Source organism: Bombyx mandarina, chromosome 09 (genome assembly GCF_030267445.1).
Source record: "Bombyx mandarina strain Sakado chromosome 09, ASM3026744v2".
NCBI classification, from domain to species: Eukaryota; Metazoa; Arthropoda; class Insecta; order Lepidoptera; family Bombycidae; genus Bombyx; species Bombyx mandarina.
The window spans coordinates 99,262-112,323 of NC_143216.1; the positions used below are offsets into that span (position 1 = coordinate 99,262).

The following is a 13,062-nucleotide window of genomic DNA, read 5'->3' on the forward strand; positions in this document are numbered from 1 at the left end:
GTATAATTATTATCACACATGACAATGGACAACCTGTCATCAGTAACAATAGCTGCCGTGTTCCACTAGCAGCTGCTCGTGACTCTGACGCCACACTGACATGTCACTGCCACGTGCCTTCTTCCACGTTCTTACACACGTATTTATTGATTGCTAAACGGGTGAACGATCTCATAGCGCAGCTCGCGTTAAGTGGTTACCGCAGTGCGTGGACAGCACAGACAGCACAGTGCGCATGTCGCCACCCAGGGCTGACCCACTCCTCAAGTGGCAGCGCGCGGTGCTCCGGGGTGACGCCAGTGCGGACTCACAAATCTTGGTAAACCAGTAATTACGCAAATTTCTAACTTATAATTGTAATGTAAAACTTTTTTGTTTCAATTTTATCATAAAGCTTTTTTTCCCCCCGAGGTGAAAAGTTCGCTTTTAATCCCTGGCACGCGGGATAAAAGTACCCGATTCTCTCCCGGTGAGACTGCAAATGTGCGCATGCGCGTATCTTTCTTTATTTCCCGGTAACCTAGTAGCTGCATGTTTAGGTATATCTTTATGTTAATGGAAGCTTCATCAAGAATTGGTAATTTTTTTGTCATAACGTACAATTATAATAAAAAATTGATTTGAATAACTCGAGTGATAGTGATTTAGATGCAGTAGATATTATATTAAATTTAGAACTAGAAGGAACAGCTATTTACTAATGAACTACTTTCAACCACTTCCAGCAAATCCAGACAATTATACGAGAAGCGATACAGTCAATTCAAAAATACTGCTAAATCTGTCTTTAATAAGTGTTAATATTCGTGCCAAATATAGTCTAATAATTATTTATAACAGCGGTCGGGGAACCGGGGTAAATTACCCCAAATGGGGTAAAATGAAATTTTGTGGGGTAAAACCGAAAAAATCATTTAAATTAAAAAAGCTTTTTAAGGGGGCTATATATAAAATTTAAACTAGTTTTTTCGTCTAATAATATAAGAAAAATATATGAATTATAAAATAATAAGAAATTATCATTTACTTATATTTTCGGTGGGGACGATTTTTTTTCCTCAACTGTATATTAAATTATTACTATTATTACCATTATGTATTACTAGGTATTACATTGAATAAATTATGTATAAATTAAATTCTTTTTTTTTTCTTTTCAAGATTATCAAGGGGGGGGGGGAGGGGGGCTATAATATGAAAGATGCTAAAAAGAAGCGATTTCATTGTTTTTTGTTCTTCGCCATGGGGTAATATCAACTTACACAAAAATATTTTGGGGTAATAATTAAAAAAGTTCCTCGACCGCTGATTTATAAGTAATTTAGAATTTATAATATTAATATATTAAATAGGACATTGTTTTTTCTATTCATAAAAATTTTAATATGTTACTAAGTTAGGTCTTCAAATAAAGTAATAGAAATATTTGATAATGTATGTGGTGATAAATTATTTATAACATAAAAAAAAATATTTTGAAAGTGGGGGGCGCCGCCCCTGTACCCCATCTTCATGTAAAAGAGTACATATAAGAACTTTTCATCCCGTCCGAACATTCGTTGAAAAGGGTTGAGAGAAGGATACAGTGATAATATTATCAAAAGATAAGTTTGTCCTATTGTTAAATACATTATAGAAAAAATACATTAAAATCTTACAAAGTAACGGTTTCCGATGGCGGACTGGAGATGTCACTCTCTCGACTCTGCGAAATAAAACGCCTTGTTGTGCTTGAGTGCGTTCCCACGACCGGCAGCACCAACGTGGCCGGCTGGAGGCATGCTCTCATCTTCATCTCATCTGTCATCTTCGAAACACTAGCGATATCAGAACAGTACAAGCCTCTATGTAATTGACAGGTAGTGAAGATGTTCATCCTGGTGATTGTGATATTCGGTATCTGCTGGTTCCCGTACCACGGATACTTCATCTACACGCATCTGGATTCCTCGGTCCTGTACTCCCGCTACGTGCAGCACGTCTACCTCGGCTTCTACTGGCTCGCCATGTCTAACGCCATGGTCAACCCCATCATATACTACTGGATGAACGCCAAGTAATTTTCTTATGGCAACGTTTGAAAATTTTTGTGCCCTTTTCATCATAGTAGCATGGTTCGTCTCAAACACCGTATTCAGAACATTGATACTCGCTTATCGACATGAGGTCGCCGTCCTTATTAAGACGTAATAAGAAAACATCGCATTGCCGGTCCATAGGAAGTACACGGCACACACACACTCGTGCGCACACATACCTACTTGTGTAACTAACTTAGGACCAAACTTAACTTAACTTAGGAAATTATTAAAGATCATTAAGGTAAAAAACCCTTGATCTTTTTTATAAAAATTAAAAGATCACGAAGCCAGCTCCAAGTTTCAGAGACAAGAAACAATCGAATGACTTTCTTTAAGAACGAACTATTATAATATGCTATTCTTTAGTGTGTTTGTAGACCGCCCTCTTAACTTGCTTTTGTGCAGTGTCGTGCTTTTGAAGCTCTGCGAAAGCGTTGTGTTGTGATATCTGTCAACAAGAGGCTTCGGTTCACTTCGTTTGATGTTGGCTTACAATTATGTGAAATATTACTGTCATTATAAATATCCCTGTCTGTATTGGCTGCTTGGATTGCGATCAGATCCGTCAGATTCGCTTTCAAATATCTACACATGGTTAATTTACATTTAATATTTAATGTGGTATTTAGATCGAGTCGCCACACTAGACCTTTACGTCCGAGAATACTTCGTGGATAACAAGGGGGTTCCGGGTTCAGTTCCGTTGGAGTATTGTTGGTATTCGCTGTATACTTGCCCTTGTATATACGAGCTGTGAACTTCTATCGATTTCAGACTTTTCATTCTTACTACTTACTTAATTTGTTGAAATTTTGGCGGATAAAAGCGCTCCATATTGTATGGAGAGGCAGACGGTCTCCGGGAGCTGGCCGCCTGCATCCTGCATGACTGTTAATTATTAAACAATTGAAGAGGTATTAGGTTACCTTTTTTTTATTGCTTAGATGGGTGGACGATCTCACAGCCCACCTGGTGTTAAGTGGTCACTGAAGCCCATGGACATCCACAACGTGAATGCGCCACCCACCTTGAGATATAAGTTCTAAGATCTCAAGTATAGTTACAACGGCTGCCCCACCCTTCAAACCGAAACGCATTACTGCTTCACGGCAGAAATAGGCAGGGCGGTGGTACCAACCCCGCGCGGACTCATAAGAGGTCCTACCACCAGTAAACCTTTATACTTCTAGAACGGTTTTTCCCAGTGGTGATGACAACGATGCACAAAAGAACAATTGAAAAAGCTTCAGTTTAAAATTTAAATAAGTTTCTGAAATATTTCCACATGGCCGGTTGTCTGTTCACGCAACATACCGCGCTTCGACGGCTCTGAGAGCGCTTCGCATTAACTCAGTATCGTGCTCCGCTCAGCCGTGAGTTCAGTACCGACACGGCACGCGACACCGAACTATTGAGAATGTTTATTATATTTCATGCAGCATTTCGGAGGTTTTGTTTGATTGTCCGCGTGAAATAAAACAAAATTTCATCGTGGTACTTATTGTTGATTACTATAATTCTACTTTCATCTTGGTTTTTAAGATATTGTTACGCGCTGGGGCTCGGGATAAATAAAAATTCTATCGAAACATAGATTAACACTCTATTTGACTTAAAACAATCAAAACACTTAACGAACACTTTAAAATTCTCAATTCACTTAACTAACTTACACAAAATAACTTAGATAATAATATAAATATATAAAAAAATTATGCTTGACCGGGAAGGTGGAACTGTAGGGCAGGTCCCTCATGCGCTAGGCAGACCAAATTCGCACGCCGCCGCCGATGACAGTTCGACGCGGCGTGATATAGTGCGCCGGAAGATTCTGAAATCCCACAGAGGTCACGACCCTCAGCATCGCAGCGAGAAGGAGTATATTCGTAATGATTTATTTTAGTTTTGTGTAGTCAGGTAGTTTTCTTTGACTTTTTAACCTACCGCAGCTTGCATCTTGCCTTCGAGCTTATTGACGAGTTGTTGCGTAAAGTATGGACAAGAAGCGTGCCTTCTAGACGAAGAACAAGTCCCTTTAATACCTCACGAATGTTGATGAAGGATATTATAAAATTTCATTGAAGTGGGCCTTCGCAGATGTTTCATAGCGCTTATCATATCTGCACGATTGATTACATCGCGTCGCCTTTCGTCACGTATCAGCAGGTCAGACATATGATGAGATGCGTTCTTCCTCAGGTTCAGGAGCTACTTCCGCATGGCGATCATGTGCCGGTGGCTGGAGGTGATGTGGAGGCGCCGCCACCCCCTGGACTCGCCTCCCGAGTGTCCGTCCCAGTCTAACACTAGATCCCGATCAGGTTTTTACTCGTTAACGTAATTATTACCTCTGGTTACATTATTTGTTCTTGCACTCGTCCCGTGTTTGTTGTCGAGCTGTTGCTTGTATTCAATGGATCATTTTACATATTATTATATTTTTTAAAGTATCATAGTCATTTGGAGGGCAAAGTCAAGTTGACCTCAAAAATGCTGGGAGTCCTCAACAGAGTGAAGCGATACTCCGCTCCTGGATAAAGTCTATTATTTTATAAAGCACAAATCCAGCCTTGCATGTGGCGAGGCTTGGGGAGGCCTATGTCCAGCAGTGGACGTCTGTGGGCTGATAATAATAATAATAATATGATGGCGCGTAATATTGCGCGTAATATTTCATTTCACTCCATACAAAAGAGAGCCGTTCGGATTATCTATAATCCCAGCCTTACGGATTATTGAGAGCCTCTAGGGTCTATGGAGGGACTTTGGTTCTCTCTGTATTTTGTACCGTATGTTCCATGGCTCTTAGGAGCTGTTTGAGATTATCCCATCTTTATCTCCCGTTTTATCATCGCACCGCCCAATAATCAATCCTACCTTGAACAACCACGTTCATCCAAAGTGCGCTTTCAGAGATATTTTTAGCTACGTTTCCATCCAGCCTTGGAATGAATTTCCTTCGTCGGTGTGCCCTGAGCGCTATCAGGTATCTATATTCAGATGAGGTTTGTGGAGAGTAGTTGATGATAGAGATTGGCTTGGCTATGCCCCTGACACAGCTAACATCCATAAGCGATGGTCACCATTTGCCATCAGGTGGGTCGTATGATCATTTGCCCGCAAGCGCAATAGAAATAATTATAAACTGTTGTCGACTTCGGTTCGGATCAAAAAGGAACTCCGTAAACCCTCCAGAAGAACCACAAAACTCAACTTCCGAAAGTGTTCGACGCGCACCACTTGATCATGATGATATTAGCTATAATCCTCGATCGATGGAAACTGATTCTACTATACATGAACAATAGCGTTTTATAACTTAATAAAAATGTAAGGGCTCATAAATGTATGAAGCTTAATTGTAACATTTGAGTGTACGACGTGTCGTTTTTGTGAATCTTTCTCACAAAAATACATACATATACATACTAGTATGGTGCACACACCTAGACCTAGCGACGTATTTTGTCCGATGTAACAATTAAGGTTGCTATTTACGGCTCTAACATTGCTGAAACCCACATTAAATGTGGAATGGCGATCTACCGAAAAACTCTTTTCCTTTTATCGACTTTTATGTTTTTATTGGAGAGTAAGGATTCGGAGAGATAGGATACTAAAGGCGAAATCAAGGTAATGCTTGAATAAGCGCAGGGCACAATGAACACACCCGGCCCGTTGGTCATTGGTCGGTGGAAGCGTGCTGGGCGTCATGTGGCGTACGCTTAGAGGAGGGAGCGATTGCTGAAGGAACTTGGCCAAACTTCGGCCACCCGCCGGCGCATTCTCGAGGCCCTGGTGCCCGTGCTGGAGGCATGGTCGGGTGGGCGTTACGGCGTACTCTCCTTTCACCTTGCTCAGGTCCTCTCGGGACATGGCTGTTTCGGGAGGTACCTGTGGAAGGTCTGCAGGAGAGAGCCACATCCGGGTTGCCACCAGTGCGGACATCCAGACGATGATGCACATCACGCGCTCGAAGCGTACCCGCGTTGGGAGTACTTGCGGCGAGATTTTGTTGCGGTGCTGGGGAGAAACCTCTCCTTGCGGGCTGTCGTCGCCCGCAGGTTAGAGGATCAGGGCTTGTGGGAGGCCATGGCCAGGTTTTTTGACCTGGTAGTGGCGTCCCGTGAGGCTGAGGAGCGTGAAAGGGAGTCGGATCCCTCTTCAGCACCTCAACGCAGAAGGCGGGGTGGGCGGCGCGGTCATGAAGCTCCCGCTCAGCCGCCGTAGGGACTGTCGGGTGGCGGGTGCGGGGGCGCCCGGTACTCGACTGTCGGTCCGGTGGTGGGGTGGTGCAAGGTGGCTCCTGTGCGTCACCCACGGTGTCTCCTGAGACGACGTCCTTCGGGATATTCCCGGAGATGAAATCCCGTCTTATCATCAGGACGGGTACCGGCGAAGGCGGACTGTCGGCGCGCACTGCGGTACCGTGGGTCTGGTGTAGCCGGTGTGGTGGAGCTCGATGGGGTTTAGTCGGTAGTTAGTTTTGCGGGGCGAGCGCCTCGCGCGCCTTTTTCAAGGCGTAGTCTCCTGCGAGGAATTCGGGAAGGTGGATGACCTTGGCCCTCTTCGTCTCCCTCTTCCTCACGGGAGGCACCGGAGTCCGACATAACCCGGTTCGTTACCCTCCTTGACCGGGTATCCGTAAATAGATTCCCTAGAGTTAAAAAAAATAAATAAAAAAAGGGCACAATGAGCACTCGACCAGGGATTCGTGAAAAGATGACACTGAGCATGGAAGGGCCCCCCGTCCACCCTGTGTAAGGTCGCCGGGATCCACTCCGGTCTTCGATTTCAGCGCGACGACCGCACGACAGAATTTTACACTGGTTGGCGGGACAGCTTCCCGGGGTGGAATAATAACACCTGAGTTCAGGTCCCCTATTGAACAGCGGGCGGTGGTAGACACCGTTTCACTGGGCCTTCCTATACTCCCATCAGTAAATAACATCCCGCGGACTCGCGAGCACGTTTGAGGACAGGAGAAGAAAGAAGTAGAACTGGGTCTCCAACCCACACGCTAGGCTACTTGACAACGGATTCTAGTTGGAGGGTGGTCGCCAGTCGGTCGGACAAGGTCCTACCACCAGTTGTCTTTTGGGCTCCCGTTTAGCACCACCCAGGAGTCACCTGTAGGGTATTGCGGGCTAAGCCTACCAACCCCCAAGTCGTATCCAAAAATTCTTTTTTTTAGTGCCTTTCTATAATTTTAAAAAAGTATTAATTTTATGGTTTTTTCTTACATCATTATCAAAAGCCACACGTATGTACATATGTACTACATGTCGTCTGTCTATCTGCTTGTTTTAAAAACCAATCTGCGAAACAGTTAAATCGATTTTGGGCGTACATTCATTAGCTATAAGTAGTTGAGCAGTACAGAAGGGTCGTTTTCAATTCTGCGGCCAAAAAAGTAACGATTTCATGAATTTAAACTTTCTCTAATTTTCAATTTTGTTGTATTTGGGCATGCTTAGAATAAAAAGTGCCTCATCACAATCAAGCCAATCACTAATTTATTGATAATATTATCTAATATTCATTTATATTTTTCATTTTACGCATTTGATAACACCAACACGGGTGACAATTTAAATAGGAACTTTTTTAAAAAGATTAGAAATCGTACTTCTTTTGTTTTTAATAATGTTTTAATATCCAGTTACTTTTCCTTTATTATTGTATTATATACTGATTAAATAAAATTGCCGAATTTCAAAATGCATTACTGGAAAAATAGCAAACAAGTTAGAATTTGAATTTCGAACCAGCGATACGAATGAGGTTTGGGCTAGTTTTTAATGTATATATAGCTCCTAATTTAACAGTGTTTACAAATATACAGTTATAGGACCACGCGCCTGTTGTCATCACAACAAATTTACTGGAGTTATAATTACGGTAACATTAAGGTTATGAGAATTAAATCAAATAACTAGCTTTTGGCCCCAAATTTGAAAACGACCCAGAAGTGAAAAATGAAAATATTGAACAATCTGTAACGGAGAACTACTAGCACATTGTGGGTTGCAGGTGAGGTACGATATTATAAAATTTTCAAATAATTTTAAAGTATCGCACGTACAATTAAGTTATGAATGGATATATTTATATACTTTATGTTTAGAGGAAATTTCCCCTAGCGCGATGATACGTGAAATGATCTGATTATTTTATAACTCAATGAGCGCACCGAGTAAACAAAATGACAAATTCGCTTATGATCAAATGTGGATATTATAGAGCGATGAAATGGAAAATATACGAAGTTAATTACGAATGAAAGACAGTCAGCTTGTAAAATTAAAAACTTTTGAAAACTTAAAAAAAACTTGATTTTGTCAGAATGGCTATCCTGTATGAATTTATTGAATTTGTTTTTTTAATAGTACTAGCCATGGCTTACTGGTTAGAGGCTGGCAAGCGAGTGCAAGGTAATTGTCTTATAAGGGAGAGCTCACCTCTCTCCGCACCGATCTGTCGTCGCCGAACCGGGGCCCCTGTAGGAGGCGTCCTCTCCCCGGAATTAGTCATGGGGGGGGTCGATCTGAGGGGGCGAGGACGTGCTACAGGACAGTACTTCTATGGAACTGCTGTGGCCTGAGGCGGCTTGAAGGGATTCCGTACAGAAACAAACGACGTAGACGTGGACCATGGCAGGCGGCGCTAGTCAGGTTCATCTTACCTAAGTGCTGCCCAGTGCCGTCCATTGTCGTCCCGGGGCCGTCCATTGCTCCATGTCATGGATGGTGAAGTTGTTGTTAATGCAGTAGTTTCTTAATGCATTATAGACTATTCCCATCTGAATTCGTATACACTGTTCAGGTCCTATAATAGATATATCCGTCTGATGCGACGCAACAAGCGGTGCGCTAACGCTCCACGCCGCGGCCGCGCTCCCTCTTACGAGTACTATCGGTAAACAAATAAAAAACGGAGATTTGTTAAAACTATTCTAACTAACTACTAGTTATTCTTACGCCATCTTACCGATGATTGTGTCACAATAACAGTCTTTATTGAATTATTATAATAAATAAATACATGTGCTTGTTTGAACGTGCAGCTACCGAGGAATGCAGAGGATCAAAAGGAAATACAGCAGCCGGATGGGCCACGCGCCACACGCGTCGGATCCGCAGCGACCCGCCCTCGCCGAGACTGTATTCGCATGCTAGCTGCAGGAAGTGTCCCGGCACCAACACCTACGACCGTAAGTGTCCTACACATATGTGCAATTCTGCACGGTGCGACAAGTCAGCCAGCCGATATTTAGTTACTCTGTTACTACGCAAATAAAATCATTTAATAAGAGAGTAAGTTTTCACGTCTGAACTATTGAAGTAATTTTCACGAAATTCTGAATGGAAATAAATTTGCGATAGAATCTTTAATTCCAGTCCCGTGCACGGGTCTCCGCCCACGCCGTATGTACGGTAGTAGCACGGGGGTTTACAGAAAAATATCGTTTAATATATCAAGAAGTAATACTTTATTTGGCGAAGCGACTTTCAGGATACACTTTGTTACGAAAAATGCTTATAATGTAACGGCAAACGAACTCAAGGAGCACCTGGTATTAAGGGACTATCGAAACATTATCGAACAGATAAATGGCACCGTCTTGAGGCGTGAGGTCGATTGTTCGACTGTATTGCACAAGGGCCGCCCCACCCTTCAAGACGGAACGTCCCACTGTTTCGCGGCAGAAATAGGCAACATTGGAGTAGACTCACGCGGGAACAAACGGGATGGTGCTATTTTAGTCTGACACCACATAGCCAGCTCGGAACACACACTTTTTACTACACCCTCTAGAGTGTACGGTGAGGTCAGGTACTAGAGAGTTAGATAGGTACGTAGAAAGACCAAGTTACGGTACTGCTTGTACTGTTATATGTTTGGAAGTAGTAACAATATGACAAGGAAACCAGTGTCACGTACCGATAATTGTTGGTTGCCAGCCGGACATAGTACTATTTCCATCCGAAATACAAAAGTTTTTGCTAGGGATAGTGTAAGCAAAGTCCTCAGACTGAGGTGAGCTTGTCTACACGTCTGATAAAGCTCGGATCAGTAGATAATAAAAATATCAACTGATTTTAAAACGTTTTGTTTTTTAAAGCTTATCATTGTAAATTTACCCTCGACCGAGCCCGAGCGGGCCTCCTGTCATCGACGGAACTTCCTTACGAGGGTTGTCTTGTTGATCTTGAATTAGGCAGCGTAATAATATATGCTCAGAGCAGAGGTAGGGCGCAGCCTGACTGAATTGAAATATAAAACATGTTACAGCATAACTACTATAAGTGTGACTGTGGCGAGGCGTTGCATCAGAATTGTTAATGATCGCTTTATTGGTCTTTCAAAAATTTGGGTGAGTTCTGGTTCTGTTGGGGACTAAGTTTGCGTGGCTCGTGATATCGCAAACGTACTGGTGGAGCTGGCGACGACCGCGACCAGCTGATGGACGACAGGCCACTCTCTGTTCACCTCTACATCGTATAGATTGAGGTGCGGTGAGACCGCTCCAGTTAAATTCCGACTTATGAATAAAACATACTATAACTCGTCTCTAAAAATCTCATCTCCATTACAGAAATAAATTATTTTCCACTATTTCGAGTCGCGGATAGTAAAAGAACTCCTTCCCGCGTCGTCATGACAACCGCAACCAATCTCCTTAAATCCCATGTTGAATATAATCTATTTACAGAATAACGAATACGAGTATCTATTCATTCTATTTTCTTTTCAATAAGAACAAATATTTAGTGTGTACTCAAACAAAAACAAATAAACAAACACAAACAAAAGAGTGTGAAACAAAAGAGACTTTAGATTCGTAATTAGATGCACCAACTGTATTTTTAACAGTTTTTGTAGTGAACATAATGTTAATAGAATCAAAATAATAGTATAAATATCGCTGTGACTTGATTTATTTCATAATTCCCCTAACAATGCTGTATATGTTTGTAGCAAACAACATAAATGAAATATTATAAAATACCACATATTATGTAATCCTGAATGTAGACCTATACAAGTATGTAGGTATCCTGTTTTTATTTAGGAGTTGTTATCGAGCTCTATTGTTATCAACAGATAGTTTAAATGATCAGTTTCTTGTCAGAAACTGATCATTTAAACTGAAATTCTTAAAAGACATTTTAAGAATTTCAGTAACAAAACTAAATAATGGATGCGATACGTTAATGTTTGTTGAGGACGAGATCAATCACTAATTTTAATTGCACTTGGATCCTTGGGCGGACACCAGGACAGATTAAATACCTGTGTATTGCGAGCCAGCAGTGTGGTGACAGCCTAAAACAGCAACACCCCATCTGTTGCAGTGCGGTTAAGCCGTCGATCCTACTGAAGATAGATAACGGCATGCCGGTTGTGGGGTTGTAGGGTTGTGGGCCGGCCCGTTAAAGGCGTACAATCAGGGTAGCTAGTCCGCCCTAACGTGAGCCAAGTTCGCAAGTGCCAGCCAATAGTTTACTATTCTTAGTTTACTTTCGAACGTTAGTTTAGCTTATTAGTCTAGAAAAAAATGTCGGAAGAACCTACTAGTATCGATCGATACGATTATATCGGTTAAATTTCACAGGTATTAATTTTTCTAATGAAATACGCCAGCTCATGTTCCACGATTAAGGATTACTATCGTGTCATGACAAACAAATCCGTAAAAAAGTATCGTAATTAGTAAGTACAAATGAACATATAAAGCTCAAGCGATGCTGTGCTGAGCTTGCGATGGCTGTGGACTTCGATGACTACTTCCCACCAAGTGGGCCGTGAGTAGGTTCAACCGTTTTATCTATAGAAAGTAAAACCGCTTCAACCACAGCCAAACCTCATCGGCCAGGAAACATAAGTGCATCTGACGTAAGCGTCGCGTCGCGTCGCGTCGCGTCGCACACCGCGTATATACCTAGCGTTGCTTCGCTTGTTGCAGCCTTCATCCACGGGAGGAGAGTGTGAACGGGCCGGGGGAAGCCGCGCGGAGACCGAAGGACTGAATAACTCAACGTCAACTTCATCATGTTTTTAAATTTGATGCTTCAGTCATTTTCAATGCAAAATTACTCGGACGCGTTCGATCTCAATTTAAATTGTACATAATGTAGCTAGGCGTTTATTTAAGTACCAAATTATTAAAATAATTATAAAACAATAAGAAGCATAGATTTTTATATTGAAAAGGTGTTCTTAGTAAGAAAGGGAGCGTATTATCGTATTATTGTCTACCCCGTGTTGAAGCTTCTTTGCTCATTCTCTAAGCGAATCAAATCATGTGGCCACTAAACTAAATGTGCATTAATTGTATTAAAGTTGATCAAAATTAAAATTGTTTAATAAGTTAGGAGCCATTCATGTTTCCTGCTATTCGTTATGCGGAATGTTCTTAACATCTTCTCACGTAGCTGTTAGAAACGCCTGTTCCCCTAGCTGACTCTTAAAAAACATATAGACGGTATTCGTTGATAGAAACATTACTGCTATTGACGTAATATTATTATATTATTTTGGCTAGGCCGGTCATATACTCTTCAGAAGTGTCTTGTTACAATTTTTTGATTAAGCTGTTCCAATTACGCATTTATTGCATACTAGCGACCCGTCCTCACTTCGCTTCGGAAACATTAAATTTTATTATTGATAACTGAGTCCCGCGATGTTACCCGCGGTTATTGTCGTACCGCGGGTGACGCCGCGGGGCGAAGCTAGTCTTAAAAAAAGTAGCCTAAGTTACTCCTTATATTTTTTTTTTATTTTTTTTTTATTGCATATATGTGTGGACGAGCTCACAGCCCACCTGGTGTTAAGTGTATCATCAGCTACCTATCAGTGAAAGTCTCGTCAAAATCGGTCCAGCCGTTCCAGAGGTTAGCCGGAACAAACAGACAGACGGACAGACAAAAATTGTAAAAAATGTTATTTTGGTGTATGTACCGTATATAACTAG

General features: G+C 41.9%; 1 protein-coding gene across 2 annotated transcripts in view; it reads left to right on the forward strand.

Annotated features, from left to right (window-relative positions):
* The window catches only part of NGR-A32 (neuropeptide receptor A32), a 48,388-nt gene extending 35,559 nt beyond the window's left edge, over positions 1-12,829 (forward strand). Inside the window, exons 8-11 of one of the 2 annotated variants that reach the window (XM_028188193.2) lie at positions 1,860-2,056; positions 4,281-4,418; positions 9,148-9,294; positions 12,052-12,829. In XM_028188193.2, the coding sequence (XP_028043994.2) occupies positions 1,860-2,056; positions 4,281-4,418; positions 9,148-9,259 (447 nt within the window). In that variant the 3' untranslated portion in view covers positions 9,260-9,294; positions 12,052-12,829. The remainder of the gene's footprint in view (positions 1-1,859; positions 2,057-4,280; positions 4,419-9,147; positions 9,295-12,051) is intronic. The other variant, XM_089729614.1, reaches the window with a different exon arrangement.
* Positions 12,830-13,062: the final 233 nt, after the last annotated feature.